This window comes from Mandrillus leucophaeus, unplaced genomic scaffold, assembly GCF_000951045.1.
Source record: "Mandrillus leucophaeus isolate KB7577 unplaced genomic scaffold, Mleu.le_1.0 Scaffold294, whole genome shotgun sequence".
Classification (NCBI taxonomy): Eukaryota; Metazoa; Chordata; class Mammalia; order Primates; family Cercopithecidae; genus Mandrillus; species Mandrillus leucophaeus.
The window spans coordinates 4612485-4626696 of record NW_012103076.1 but is presented as its reverse complement, the minus strand read 5'-3'; the positions used below and the strand labels follow the sequence as shown (position 1 = coordinate 4626696).

At 42.2% G+C, this 14212-nt stretch overlaps 2 protein-coding genes across 16 annotated transcripts in view; one reads left to right on the top strand and one right to left on the bottom strand.

Moving 5' to 3' along the window:
- TPGS2 (tubulin polyglutamylase complex subunit 2) overlaps positions 1 to 12541 on the bottom strand; it is a 49437-nt gene extending 36896 nt beyond the window's left edge. For 11 of the 13 annotated variants that reach the window (XM_011986127.1, XM_011986119.1, XM_011986132.1 and 8 more), the window contains exons 1-2: positions 11334 to 12541; positions 1871 to 1950 (exon numbers count right to left, since the gene is read on the bottom strand). In XM_011986127.1, coding sequence (XP_011841517.1) covers positions 1871 to 1950; positions 11334 to 11418 — 165 coding nt within the window. In that variant the 5' untranslated portion in view covers positions 11419 to 12541. Of the gene's footprint in view, positions 1 to 1870; positions 1951 to 6514; positions 6584 to 11333 lie in introns of all 13 variants that reach the window. The other 2 variants (XM_011986130.1, XM_011986126.1) reach the window with 1 other exon arrangement.
- The window catches only part of KIAA1328 (KIAA1328 ortholog), a 396284-nt gene continuing 393829 nt past the window's right edge, over positions 11758 to 14212 (top strand). For 2 of the 3 annotated variants that reach the window (XM_011986134.1, XM_011986133.1), the window contains exon 1: positions 11772 to 11847. In XM_011986134.1, the coding sequence (XP_011841524.1) occupies positions 11790 to 11847 (58 nt within the window). In that variant the 5' untranslated portion in view covers positions 11772 to 11789. Of the gene's footprint in view, positions 11848 to 14212 lie in introns of all 3 variants that reach the window. The other variant, XM_011986135.1, reaches the window with a different exon arrangement.

Below are 14212 nucleotides of genomic sequence, written 5' to 3'. Positions count from 1 at the left end.
CACAATGGCATAGTCACAGAAGTACCAGGAACAGGTGTTGACAGGATCAGCCAATAAGAGTTTCATAGACACTGTTCTGGAATTCCCTTTTCCTATGATGGGCTGTGAGTGGAAATGGAGGTGGGGGCTGAACGAGAAGAGTTGGGATGCTGCTGAGCTGAGGTCCTGGATCAACTCCCAGTTACTGAGCTGCCAGAAAAGCTGCTGCTGGCTCAGCCCAGGGAGGGGAGTCAGGCTGGTAGGACTGCTTGCCTGCTGAGGGCAAGACTCCCATGGTGTTGTCCTCTGTCAGAGGGGCAGCCTGGCAGAGCAGAAAGGACATGTTCTTAGAGGCAGGCAACTGTAAGTTCAAATTCAAGCTCTGCCACTTGGTCGCTATGTGACTCAGAACAAATCAATCTTTCTCTCTCTCTCTCTTTCTCTCTCTTTCTTTCTTAAAAGAAACAAGATCTCTCTATCTCTTTCTTTCTTTCTTTCTTAAAAGAAACAAGGTCTTGCCCTGTTGCTCAGGCTAGAGTGCAGTGCTGTGATCATAGCTCACTGTAGCCTCAACCTCCTGGGGTCACAGGATCTTCCCACCTCGGCCTCCCCAGTAGCTGGGAGTAAAGGTGTGTGCTACCATACCTGGCTAATTAACATTATTGTTTTGTAGAGTTGGAGTCCTGCCATGTTGTCCAGGCTTGTCTTGAACTCCTGGCCTCAAGTAATCCTCTGCCCTGGCCTTCCAAAACACTGGGATTACATGCGTAAGCCACTGTGCCAGCCAAATTCTTTAAACTCTTTCAGCCTCAGTTTCTTCATCTATAAAATGGAGATACCAATACCCACCTTGCAGGGTTATTATTTATTTAGTATGGAATGACTTATGGGGTAAGTGTTAGCAGGTGCTCATTAAATGGTAGGGCAATTTGTTGCCACTTGCCCCAGTTAAATCCATTTGTTACTCTACAGCCACAGTGGTCTTTCCAAAGTATAAATCTAACTTCATAGTTCCCTAATTAAAACATTTCAATGACTCCCCTTTGCTTCTAAGATAAAGAGCAAACTGCTGAAAACCTATGAAGCCCCAGATTTCCTGGTCTTTGGTGAGCTCTCTCTCCCTTGCTCTCCTGTGCTCCTTCTTCGTGATCTCAGAACAATGTAATCCTTCCCATCTTGAAGCCTTCATAGAGGTTGAAAGTCTCATCTTCCTAGATCCCATACACCTGGTTAACAACTTCTTATTGCTTCTTTGGGAAAACTTTTCTCAACCTCTAGACTAGAGCAGGTCTCCAGGCAATGCTCCCTTTGCCTGTCTTTCACAGTACTCAGGCCAGTTTGTAATTACATTCATAACAATCCATACTATGTCTTAGGCAGTAAGATCAAGGGGTAAAAACAGTGCCTTTTAAAAAAATTACCATTTAATCCCCAGAGCTCAATACCAAGCACAATGTCTGGCCCACTGTAGAAGCTTAAAACTTTTATTGAATAAAGAATTGAAGTTCAGAGGAAAATTGGAAAGCATTAGCCTTTAATCTGCTTAGTAGTTATGTGCAACACTTAACCATGTTCTGGACAGCATGACACTTATTAATACATATTCTTTTCTTTCCTTAATTGATTTTTAGCTTTGTTGTATACAACTTTGAATGTCCAGTGCTTCTATAGGAGAGTGGGGCTCAGGGGAGACACTCCATGCTGGGTAAGTGGCATAGAACAAAAGGAACTGTTAAGTGGGCTGGACAGGAACATAGAAAAAGTAAACTCTACCTTGAAAGCAGCTGTGGTCTGAGATAAGTATTTTTCCTCCCCTAATCTTTCCTTCTCAGGGACATTTACATTGACCTCTCTTTGTTGGGAGGTAAAGACTTCACATGGCAACACTTACTTGTTCCCAGGAAGAAATCATATGACGTTCAGCAGGAGGCTTTTCTATGATGGTCACCTCTGTCACACCTGGGGAAGATTCTGGAGGAGAAAAAAGAGTCTGTAGAGTCGCAACTGGTCCACTGTCATACATTTCTATGTTAGATGTTGACTAACTATTGATGACTGCTCTAAGAACACCGAATCCTTCTCATAAACACTTATTACCTCTGTGATCAAAGCGGAGAACTGGTTGGCCTCTGAAAGGCATGGTCCCATAACCTAGGACAATGTAGTCTACCTGACAGAAAGGATATGCACAGACTGTGCTCTATACTGTCATTGCTCAGTCATTAATCTTATTGAACAAAAAACAGAGATTGTAGATTCCTAGTGATTTCACACTGAAATTCTCAGTGAGCTACATCTATATATTCAGGATAAAGTGAAAAGAAATGGAGAATAGCAACCCATTAATTTTTATAAGACATAAAACTTGCTTATTAACTTTTCTTCTAAATAAAACTCATCTTGGACATAACCTTCTACTCTATGAGGTCTAGGATTTCAAAGCTGGGTTAACAAAAAAAATAGATTCTATCCAAAAATATACTAAGACAAAAAGTAAGTCATATTTCTAAATCCTTGAAGTAGGAAAAGGTCTCCAAATAATCTGGTCTGCTTCTCTTTGTAGAGCTGTGTTCTATCATTCACTCTGAGGGAGAGCAGAAGCCACCTGGGAATACTACAGAGTTCAATACCTCCAACAACATTCTCCATTTGTCTGTGGCCATGCAGACTCAAGATTCTGAAATCCTTAATCCAAAACTTAAAATTTGTCATAAAAGCTGTTATGACTTGAATTCTGTCCCCACCTGCACAAAAAAAGATATCGAAGTCCTAACCCCCAGTACCTCAGAATATGACCTTATTTGGAAATAAAGTTACTGCAGACATGATTAGTTTAGATGAGGTCATAGTGAAGTAGAGTAGACCCCTAATCCAGTCATTGGTGCCCTCATAAGCAGAACAACATGTAGCTAGGTGTGGCAGTGCATACATGTACTCCCAGCTACTCGGGAGGCTGACACAGGAAGGTAGCTTGAGTTTTTAAAATCTCTAGGACTGTGACAGAGACTTCTAATCATTTTATGTGGTTCACTGATCCTATAATTAAGCCAGTGCCCTTTTCATGCGTATAAAATTTCCTCCAAGTTGCCAGAAACTCAAATCTTGGGATGCAGCAATAGCCCAATATAGGAACTAAGAATTCTAGACTCTACCTATTCTAGTCTTGCTTTATACATTTACTAGTTGTATGACCTTAGATGGGTCTTCACTTCCCTTCACCTTCAGCAAGTCACAAGAGACCTTAGGTTTGAAAGAGGACACATACAATTATTTACTGTTTATAACAGGCCTACATGGAAGGCTTATAGGTTCAGACAAAACTACTGTGATGCTACTGCAGATGGGGTCATATCATACTTAAGCTTGGAATACTCTCATGATAAGGTAATTGGCCAACATATTGACTTTAATAAATTTCAGATAATAAGTTGCTTAGGAAGTATCCATTGTAGAGACTCCTATATCCAATATAGTACTTCAGAATTGGTGAGGAGAAGGTATTGGGGATATGGAAGAGAAGGGCATGCAGTAAATTATGTTTGTATAATGCTCTGTTACAGGAAATTGGCATAAATTATCCCATTTAATCTTTCAACAATCTTGTGAAGCAGGTATCCTTACCCTCGTTTTAAAAGATAAGGAAACTGAGGTTCAAGGGTTTGAAATAATTCATAAAATGAAATATCTGACCAAAGTTGTGGACACCAAGCCTAATGCTGTTTTTATTATGTTGTCTTAGTAGCCTATCATTTTGGTGAGATAACTAAAAACATTTGCGGATGTATTGGAAAGCAACAGAAATTATACATTGTCCTTGGCCTATCAAGATGCCATATATGAGAAGTAATATCTGAATAGGCATAGCCATTCTCCCTGTCCTGCCTTTGTGACCAATGACAAGCATTTGTCAGCCGCCTGGCTGGAATAACCTGCATGGCAAGAGTAAGAGATATGAAACTCAGATCTTTAGACTCAGCACAGTCCACTCTAAGTAACTGTGTGATATGCCGTGGATTAAAACTCTCTGTGGTAGCTTACTCCAAAGGTGGGTGCTATCAATTCCTTCCTTCCCTGCATGCCCATAGCACTTCTCATTGACAAGTGAGTCTATTTCTCCAACTTCTTGAGTTTGGAGTTGGCCTGAGAGTGCCTTGCCCTATAAAATATGGTGAAGAAATGGTGGGCCAGTTTTGGACTTAAAATTTAAGAGAACTGGCAGTTTCCCTTTGCCTTTCTTTGATTCCTGAGCCATCACATACTAAATCCAAGCTACTCTACTGGAGACAGAGGGCATACTGAGAAGTACTGAGCGGGGCAGACATTCGAGTGCAGAAGCCATTTGATGATTCCAGTCCCAGCTGCTATCTAACTGTGACCACTTGAGAGACCCCAAATGAGAACTACCCCAGCTGGTTCAGTCAATCCACAGAGCTGGCAGAGATAGTTAATTGTTGTTTCAAGCAAACTATGTTTTGGGATGATTTGTTATTCAGTTATTGATAACTGGAATATATTTTCCAGTGAAAAACAGTCTCTCTGAGGTATTTAATGAGGACCTGCTATGTCCTAAGCTTTGGGAAATTACTACCAGAGATTAGGAATTTAAGTAGGAGATACTGTTTGAAGAAACTTATTGCTTAGTTAGATAAATAAGGCAAACATGAAACAAAAGTGAAAACTCAAGATAATATGTAATTATGTGTTAAACTAGGTGATACTGACTGACAGGGCCACAGGAGTTGAAGGCAGAGGGAGGTTGACAAAGACTGAACAAGTGATAGAAAACATCAGAAACTGCACACAGCTGATCTGGGCCTTGAAGGATGATGTGGCAGTTACTGCAGACCGGCTCAATTAACACCTCCTCCTGTTCCCCGCTGGCGTGCTTTCCTTTATTTTAGACTGGTTAGCAAAAGACCTCATTTCCTAGATTCCATTGCAGTTAGACTCCCTCTGGTGACTGGGATGCCTGCATGGAAACATACACTCATAAAGCCTGGAAGAAGGGAATCAGTAGATGAGGAAGAGAAAAAATGGGGAGATCAGGTCTTCTTGCAAGCATAGTTTCACAGGTGTTTTGGTCTCAGAGGGCCGGAAGTTGTAGCGGTGGCTGTGGCAGCAAAAGCAGTAACAGTTTTTGATTCTGCAGCTATCCTTCTGGGAGTCTGAAATTTTGAGAGCTGTGGCTGGTTGTTTTGCCAATGTGAACAGCATTCAATAAACCCCTGGAAGTTGAGGCTTAAACAGGCTTTCCAGGGAAGAAACACTACATATATATTGTTGAATTTCACTATTTAAGAAGTGTATTCTATGTGACCACTGACAAGATGGAACGCTTCAGAAGATTGTGCATGGATTCCTCTAGATTCTACCTATGTATTTTCCTCCTGCTAATCAATGTAATAAATTATACTTGGGATTAAAACTGTTTCTGAGTCCTGTGAGTCTTTGCAGTGGATCTGGTGGATCTATATGTGTGGGTGGTTGTGGGATCCCAGAAACATGCATCCATCTTTTTATATTTAACATTTCTGATTGAGTTTGATTTAGGTATGTTTTTGAAAGCAGCAAATAACTGGGTTTTGTGAGTCAGGTTTAAATCTTTTTCTATTAGTAGGTGACATAAACCTATATGTACATACTTAAGAGACAGGGTCTTACTGTCACCCAGGCTGGAGGGCTGTGATGTAATCATAGCTCACTTCAGCCTCGAACTTCTGGACTCAAGTGATCCTCCCATCTTAGCCTCCCAAGTAGCTGGGACTACAGGTGCACACCACCACACTGGGCTAATTTTAAATTTCTTTTTTTTTTTTTTGTAGAGACAGGGGTCTCACTATGTTGCCCAGGCTTGTCTTGAACTCCTGGTCTCAAGTGATCTTCCCACCTTGGCCTCCTAAAGCACTGTGATTACAGGCATAAGCTGCCATGTCCAGCCATGACCATTTATATTTATTGTTATGACAGATATGTTTGGTCTAAACTCTATCATAATAGTTCATAATTATGTGTGCTGTATTACACTTGTGTTTCTTTTTGACGTGCGTATCATTTGCTCTTTTCTTTCAAACATTTAGGGGAACGTTTTCTATTGCTGAGTAATAAATTACCACGAATTAGCAGCTTTAAACAACACCCTTTTATTAAGTCATGGTTCTGTAGCTCACAAGTCTGGCATGGCATGACTGGATTCTCTGCTTAGGCTGAAATCACTGGTCTTTCTTTACACCAGGTGTGCTGACAGGTATTTTAACTGTTCTATTTTCATCTGGATCTTGGGGTCATCTTGGAAACTCATTTCTGTTATTGACAGAATTCAATTCCTTTTGGTTGCAGGACTGAAGTTTCTATTTCCTTGCTTGTTGTCAGCTGGGGCCACTCTCAGCTTGCAGAGGCCACCTGTATTTCTTGTTAAAAGGTCCCATCCATCTTCAAGTCAGCAACAGCCTAACAAATTCTTTTCCTGCCTCAAATCTCTTTGACTTCCCTGTTAACAGCTTGTTTTAAAGTGCTTATGTGATTAGATTGGGCCTACCTGGATAATCTTGCTTTTGCCATTTAATGTAACATAATTGAGGTGTGGTGTCTCATCATCTTCACAGTCCTGTGGATTAGAGTAGGAATTCTAATAGTACCGTGTTTAGAATTCCTTTTTAAAAATAGCTTTACTGAGACATAATTCGCATACTATAATTCACCCTTATAAAGTGACTTTTATATTCAGAGTTATGCATCCTTTCCCCCAAAAGAAACCCATACCTATTATATTAGCAGTCCCCTTTCCTACCAGCCTCTGGCAACCACTAATCTACTTTCAGTTTCTATAGATTGGTCTACTCTGGACATTTCATATAAATGGAATCATACACGTGGCTTTTGCAACTGGCTTCTCTCACTTTGATTTCAAGATCATCCATGTTGCAGGATCAGTACTTCATTCCTTTTTATGGATAATTTTTTTTTGTTATATGGATATATCACATTTTATATATCATCAATTGATGGATGTTGAGTTGTTTTCACTTTTGACAATTATGAATAATGCAGCTATGAACATTTATACGCAAGTGTTTTCATGTAAATATCTTTTCATTTCTCTTGGAGAAATGAAATCCAGAAAAGGAATCCAAAAATGGAATTGCTGGGACATATGGTAACTCTAATCTTTTGAGGAAGTACCAGACTAGTTTTCAAAGCTGCTGTGCCATTTTACATTTTACATCCCCACCAGCAGTGTATGATATCTCCATACCCTAACCAACAATTGCTGTATCTGTCTTTTTGACTACAACGATCTTAGTGGGTGTGAAGTGAAATCTCATTATGGTTTTGATTTGTATTTCCCTAATGGGCTAGTGGTGATAATCATCTTTGTGTGTGCTCACTGGCCATTTGTGTATCTTTGGAGAAATGTCTACCCTGATCCTTTAAAATTGAATTATTTGTCTTTCATTGAGTTGTAAGAGTTCTTTGCAGATCTGTAAGTCCCTTTTCATATATATGATTTACAAATATCCTCTCCTATTTTTTTGGATTGTTTTGTCACTGTCTTGACTGTATCCTTAAAAGCACATTTTAAATTTTGATTAAGCCCAATTTATCTATTTTTCTTTTGTCGCTTATGCTTTTGTAACCTAAGGCCTGTTTTCTTCCAAGAGTCTTACGGTTTTGGCTGTTACATGTAGGTCTAAGATACTTTTGGAGTTAATTTTTGTATATCATTTGAGGTAGAAGTCCAATTTCATTACTTTACATGTGGAAATCTAGAACCATTTGTTGAAAAACTATTTTTTCCCATTGAGAAGTCTTAACATACTTGTCAAAAATCAATGAATCAGGCTGAGTGCAGTGGCTCACACCTGTAATCCTAGCACTTTGGGAGGCCACAGCAGGTGGATCATGAGGTCAGGAGATAGAGACCATCCTAGCTAACATGGTGAAACCCCGTCTCTACTAAAAATACAAAAAATTCGCCGGGCATGGTGGCAGGCACCTAAAGTCCCAGCTGCTCAGCAGGCTGAAGCAGGAGAATGGCCAGAACCCAGGAGGCAGAGCTTGCAGTAAGCCGAGATCATGCCACTGCACTCCAGCCTGGGCGACAGAGCGAGACTCCATCTCAAAAAAAAAAAAAAAAAAAAATCAATGAATCATAAATATGATGTTTATTTTTGGACTTTCAATCTTATTTCATTGATCCAGATTTCTATTTTTATGCCACAACCACTCTGAAGACAACTGTGGCTTTAAATTTTTAAAATTGTAGTAAAATAAACATAACATAAAATCCATCACTTTGGTCAATTTTAAGTGTACAGTTAAGTGGCATAAAGTACATTCACACTGTTGTACAACCATCACCAGAACTTTTCCATCATCTCAAATATAGTATAGGGAAATGTGAGTAAGAGGAACTTTTTTCCTGTTTTGGAAAGAAAAGTTTGTCTTGGCTACTCTGGGTCTCTTGCATTTCTATATTATATTTTAGGATTAAATCAGCTTTTCGATTTCTACAAAACAGACAGTTGAGATTTTGATGGGAACTGCAGATCTGAGATTTGTAGATCAATTTGGGGAGTAACAGATTTTAACAATATTAACTCTTCCAATCCATAAACATGGTATGCCTTCTCATTTATTTTGGTGTTCTTTAATTTCTTTCCACAGTCTCATGTGCTTTTCAGTACATAGGTCATGAACATCTTGTGTTAATTTATTCCTATTTTATTCTTTTTTTTTTTTTGAGATAGGGTCTCACTCTTGTCACTTGGGCTGGAGTGCTGTGGTGTGATCATAGTTCACTGTAGCCTCAAACTCCTGGACTCAAGTGATCCTCCTGTCTCAGCCTCCTGAGTAGCTAGGACTAAGGCATGCACCACTACACATGGCTAATTTAAAAATATTTCATAAAGACTATGTTGCCCAGGCTGGTCTGCAACTCCTGGTTTCAAGCAATCCTCTCACTTTGGCCTCCCAGTGTTGGGATTACAGGTGTAAGCCACTGTGCCAGCTACATTTTATTCTTTTTGATACTACTGTAAATTGAATTGTTCTCTTAGTTTTATTTTTGTATTGTTCATTGCTGGTGTATAGGGTTTTTTTTGTGGATTCCTTAGGACTTTTTATATACGAGATCATGTCATTGGCAAACAGATAGTTTAATTTCTTCCTTTTCAATTGGATGTCTTTATTTCATTTTCTTGACTAATGCCCTAGCTAGAAACTTCAGTACAATGTTGAAGAGAAGTGATAAAAGTGGAATTCTTGCTGTGCAGAAAAGAGTGAACATAGCAGGCCTGAGACAATAATCCTTAGAAAGGCCTGCCAATCGGGCTGCCAAAATCCTTTTGTTATAATGAATCATAGCCATGAGTAGGACTATCTCCTGAGTCCTGTAATCCTGGCATCAAATCATTGAATCTGGTGTGATCTTGGGGAACCCTAATACAATTTTTGTTCCTGATTTTAAGGGGAAAGCTGCCAGTCTTTCACCATTACATATGACGTTAGATGTGGGTTTTTCATAGACGTCCTTTATCAGGTTGTCTAGGTCCTTTATCCTATCCTATTTCTAGTTTGGTTTTTTTTTTTTTTAAATCAAGAAAGGATGTTAGATTTTGTCAAGTGCTTTTTCTTTATTAAGATGATTATGCAGTTTTTGTCTTATTCCATTAGTAAGTTGCATTATATTAATTGATTTTCTTTTTTTTTTTAAGTTTCTTTTTTTTTAGTGACACAGTCTTGCTATGTTGCCCAGCTGCACTCATACTGGACTCTAGTGACCCTCCCACCGCAGCCTCCCCAGTAGCTGGAACTAAAGACATGGACTGCCATGCCCAGCTATTAATTGATTTTCATATGTTAAAACCACGCATTCCTAAATCACACTTGGTCTTGGACTTCTTCTATTAAAAGAGACACACATTTTAAAAATCAACCGAACAAATACATAATTTCAAGTAGTGAAAGTGCTATACGGATAAAAGAAAAAGCAGGGTAAGGAAAGAGAGAGCAAGAAAGACGGTGGCTATTCAAACTATATTCAGGGAAGGTTTCTCTGAAGCAATGACATTTGATCAGAGATCTGAATGACCTGAAGAAGCTAGACATTCAGAGAAAGATAATTCCAGGTGCAAAGACTAGCAAATTGCAAAAGCCTTGAAGCAGGAACCCGCTTAGTGTGTTTAAGGTACAGCTAGAAGGCCATGTGGGCAAAAGAGTGGAAATAAAGTCAGAAAGAGATGAGAGCAGATCATACAGGTACTTGCAGGTCATGGTACAGACATTTGGATTTTATTGTAATTGTGATGGGAAGGCACTGAAGCATGGTTTTCAGCCTTCTTAAAAGACCTTTCTCCTCGGTTTTCTGGCTAACTCCCATATGTCTTTCAAAATCTAGCATCATCTCCTCTGTGACATGTTCTTTAACATTCCTGATAAGATCAGTCCCTTCCTCTGTGACACCTCTGAGTAACAGTAGATTACTGACCTCTCTTCACACTCCTAGGGCCCTCATTTGTTTATTTTTTCACAGAACTGTGTCTTTTTCATATTTTACCCTCACAGTCTAACATAGTGGTGAGTACTAAAGAAACGTTTGATAGGCCAAGCGCGGTGGCTCACGCCTGTAATCCCAGCACTTTGGGAGGTCGAGGCGGGTGGATCACCTGAGGTCAGGAGTTCGAGAGCAGCCTGGCCAACATGGTGGAACCCCGTCTCTACTAAAAATACAAAAAATTAGCTGGGCGAGGCAGGAGAATTGCTTGAATCAGGGAGGCGCAGGTTGCAGTGAGCCGAGATCGCGCCATTGCACTCCAACCTGGCCAACAAGAGCAAAACTCTCAAAAAACAAAAAACAAACAAACAAACAAATGTTCGATAAAAGAAATACTCTAAGTCATTCAGTGGTGCAAGGTGGGATTCCTTTCAGACCCGAAGTAGTTGTCGCCCTGGGAGGTCGGGCGCATCACTTTTCCCTCAGAGAAAGGGCTTGGGTCTCGGGGAGAATGCCCTGGCTGAGAATGCCTCCTAGGGGGAGATCCAACCTCCCAACCGTCAGGTGCTTGCTGTGTTCCCTTTGCACGACTTTGTACATCCTTCCAGGGTGGGACCTTGGGTGGCGTAAGTGGAGGAACCTTCAGGCTTCCCAGTTCCGCCTCCGAACACTCCTGGCAAACACTTCCAAGACCTAATCACAAACCCAGGTCCCCCATTTTCCTCCGTAACAACGGAAGTCACAACAACTATGTCCACTCCTGTTCAGGGGCTAGCGTCGTGCCGTCCACCCCACACCTCATCCCTCCGCTCCTCCTTCCTTCTCCTCCACACCCTCTCGGCACCGTGCCCCCACCCCTCACCTAGGATGCGCGTGATGCCCAGGGTGAGCTTCTCCAGGTGCGGCTTGCTGCAGCCCAGCCCCGGGGGCGACGCCTCCTCCTCCATGGCTCGCGAACCCGATCCGCGCGCGGCGGGAGCGGGTGGAGGACCGGGCTCCGCCTCAGCGCCGAGGCCAAGTTCATGGCATGCCGGGAACTGTAGTTCTCGGCGCCTGAGAGCGCGGCGCAGTGATGATGGGGGCCCGGGGTTGGTCTGACAGCAGCAGCTCCGCGGGGCGCTGGTTCCCGCGGCCCCGCCCGGTGCCCCACACCGCACCTCCGGGACGCAGCTTCCCTTTCGCTCCGACCCTCTCGCCCCGCAAGGGCCGGCCGCGCAGGAGGGGGCGGGCCTCTGCGTGGTGCGGCCAATCGGGACCGAGCCTGCAGGCCGAGGCGTGGCGGCCCCGGCGCGACGCCCCGAGTGGCGGTTGTTTCAAGATGGCGGACGTGGCGGGCCCCTCCCGCCCCGGTGCTGCTGCGTTCTGGAGCCGGGACTGTATCCTTTGCCCGCCTGACAGGGGGCGCCGGCGCCCTCCACGGGGCGGCGAGGGGCGAGCCGTCGCGTGGCAGTCTGAGAGCGGAGGAGAAGCTCCGAACTAACCCCGGGGACGAGGACGTGCTGCTCGGCCTCAGTCTAGGTGCTGGGCTTTCCCCTTGCTTGGGTGTTAGGTGGCCGAGAGACTGGTACTGTCTCCAGGTGCGGGGACACGGCGCAGATGCTTCCCAGCCCTCACTAGCGGTGAGCTCGAGAAAGATAGCCTAGAGTCCAGGCTCAGCCTGGAGCTGGGAGGGCCCTCCGAGGTCCCTCTGCCCACCCTCTCAGAGTGCCCCCACGCTGACTGTGCGAAAGGAGCTCGAGGTTAAGGGAGGAGTGGGTGTTGGCTGGACAGGGAGCCTTTTTGTTTTGATTTAGGATTGTCCTTAGTCTGCGTTGGTAGGAACAAGTCAGGACCTTGTCGGACTTCAAAGGCCCTCCAGTGATGATGTATTTTAATACTGGGGTTTTAGGAGAGGTTTGGAGCTTGGTTACTGGGATGTGGTCTGGTGGTGCTGGTTACTGCGTAAGATGGGAATCATTGTGCCTGCAAGTATTGCTGACTTACGTGTAGAGTGTGGGTCACTGGCAGTCATTGAAGTTCTTGGATCGTTGTGAGGTGGAGAAGCAGTGGAACTTTTTAGTCCAGTGGTGGTATTACCAGTTCAGCAGCAGTGACGAGATGTTTGTGTGACAGGAGTTTTTTTCCCTGGAGTAGGTAGACTCTTAATCGCTTGAGCTTTGGTGCTGATAATTTACTTCACGATCCTTAGAGGGGTTACTTGAGAGAGGGAGGGCAGTCAGTGTTACTGAGCGCTTGCAGAGGCAGCTCTTTTTCTGTTGGTTAGGATTGGTGATGGCTTTATTTGAGGCGTTGCTGTCACCTTTGGCAGAATCACTCTTTGGGCATTCTTCTTAGCTCCCGGTAAAACTTCCAAAACTGTGTTATCAACTCCTCTGTTGAGTTACTAGGATTAGTGTCATGTGTAGAGAGAGGGATATGTTTGTATTCTGTGCTGCTCGTGTTTAGTGTTTGCACTTACTAGACATAATTACCATTTGTCTCTGATAGGTTGGTGAAAAGGAAATGAAATCATGTACATACACTGTGGATAAGAGCATACTCGTGCAGTGTGCAAATTAAACATTTTTTCCTTTACCTATCAGAAGAGAATATGTGCACTGTGGACATCTTGGCTGAATTAGGAAGTTAGGAAATTGGGGTAAGTCTTTTCTCAAGAAACGCTGCTTCTGCATTGACAGGATTTTGTGATGGAGGAGCTACTTGAAGATTATTAGCTTATAGCATCCTATGGTATTGTTCAAATACAGAATCAGTGGTTGGGGGGAACAAGCTATTGCAGTGGGACTGAATAAGTTAATTAATAGATATAGGGACTGAACTTACGCTCTTGGTCTTCGCACCCAGTACTTTCACTTACTCATGTAGTTATATCACTCCCTGTTTTATGTAGAAGTCATATATACTCCTTTATGTCCTGTATTCTGACTCCCAACATTTAATGTAAAATATTTGCCTTCTCATTGATAGTGAGGAATTGAAATTGTACAGGGGAAAAATGGTGGTGATTATATCCTATAAGATCTAATTCAGATGTATGAAAGGAATTGCAAGGTTACTAGTGTCACCTTTTCCCCCAGCCTATTCCACATAATGACCAGTTAACATCGAGCCTCAGATATTTTCATTTTAAATCTCCATAGAGAATGTCACTGTAAGCAATGTCAAATGTAAATTTGTTACTGAGTATTTGCTGAAAAGCATAATGATAGTTATTAATCATTTGATTTAGCTACATGTCTTTGGATCTTGATCCCTTTGTCATATTGATTATTTCCCAGACCACCCTAGAGCCTTTATAGTAGAATTTTCAATAGAAAAAGACTAAAAAGTATGTACCTATAATCTGGTATTCTTTTCACACTATTGAAAAAAGATTTTCAATACTTCACGTAAATAATTAGAGAAATGTGAGGGCGAGATTTCTTAGTCCTTGATGTTTCCATCATGAGAGGACAGATCATCTGTGACTGAATGCCCCCCGCTTTTTTTTAAACTGTTGTTCTTGTGAGTTATGCATCTCCTGCACAGTATGATTCAGCAGTGCTGTTTTGCACAAGGTATGTTTTAGTACCTCATGTGTAAACAATGAGTGTGTGGGGTTGTCATTTTATGGGTTAAATCTTCCAGCAAAATATGCTCCTTCAGTTTAAGTTGGCTTTGACCTTCGTTACAGTTCCTAGTAGTGTCAGAATGAGTTAATGTTTCAGCAGTACCTAAATTTGACTGCTTAAATGCACTCAA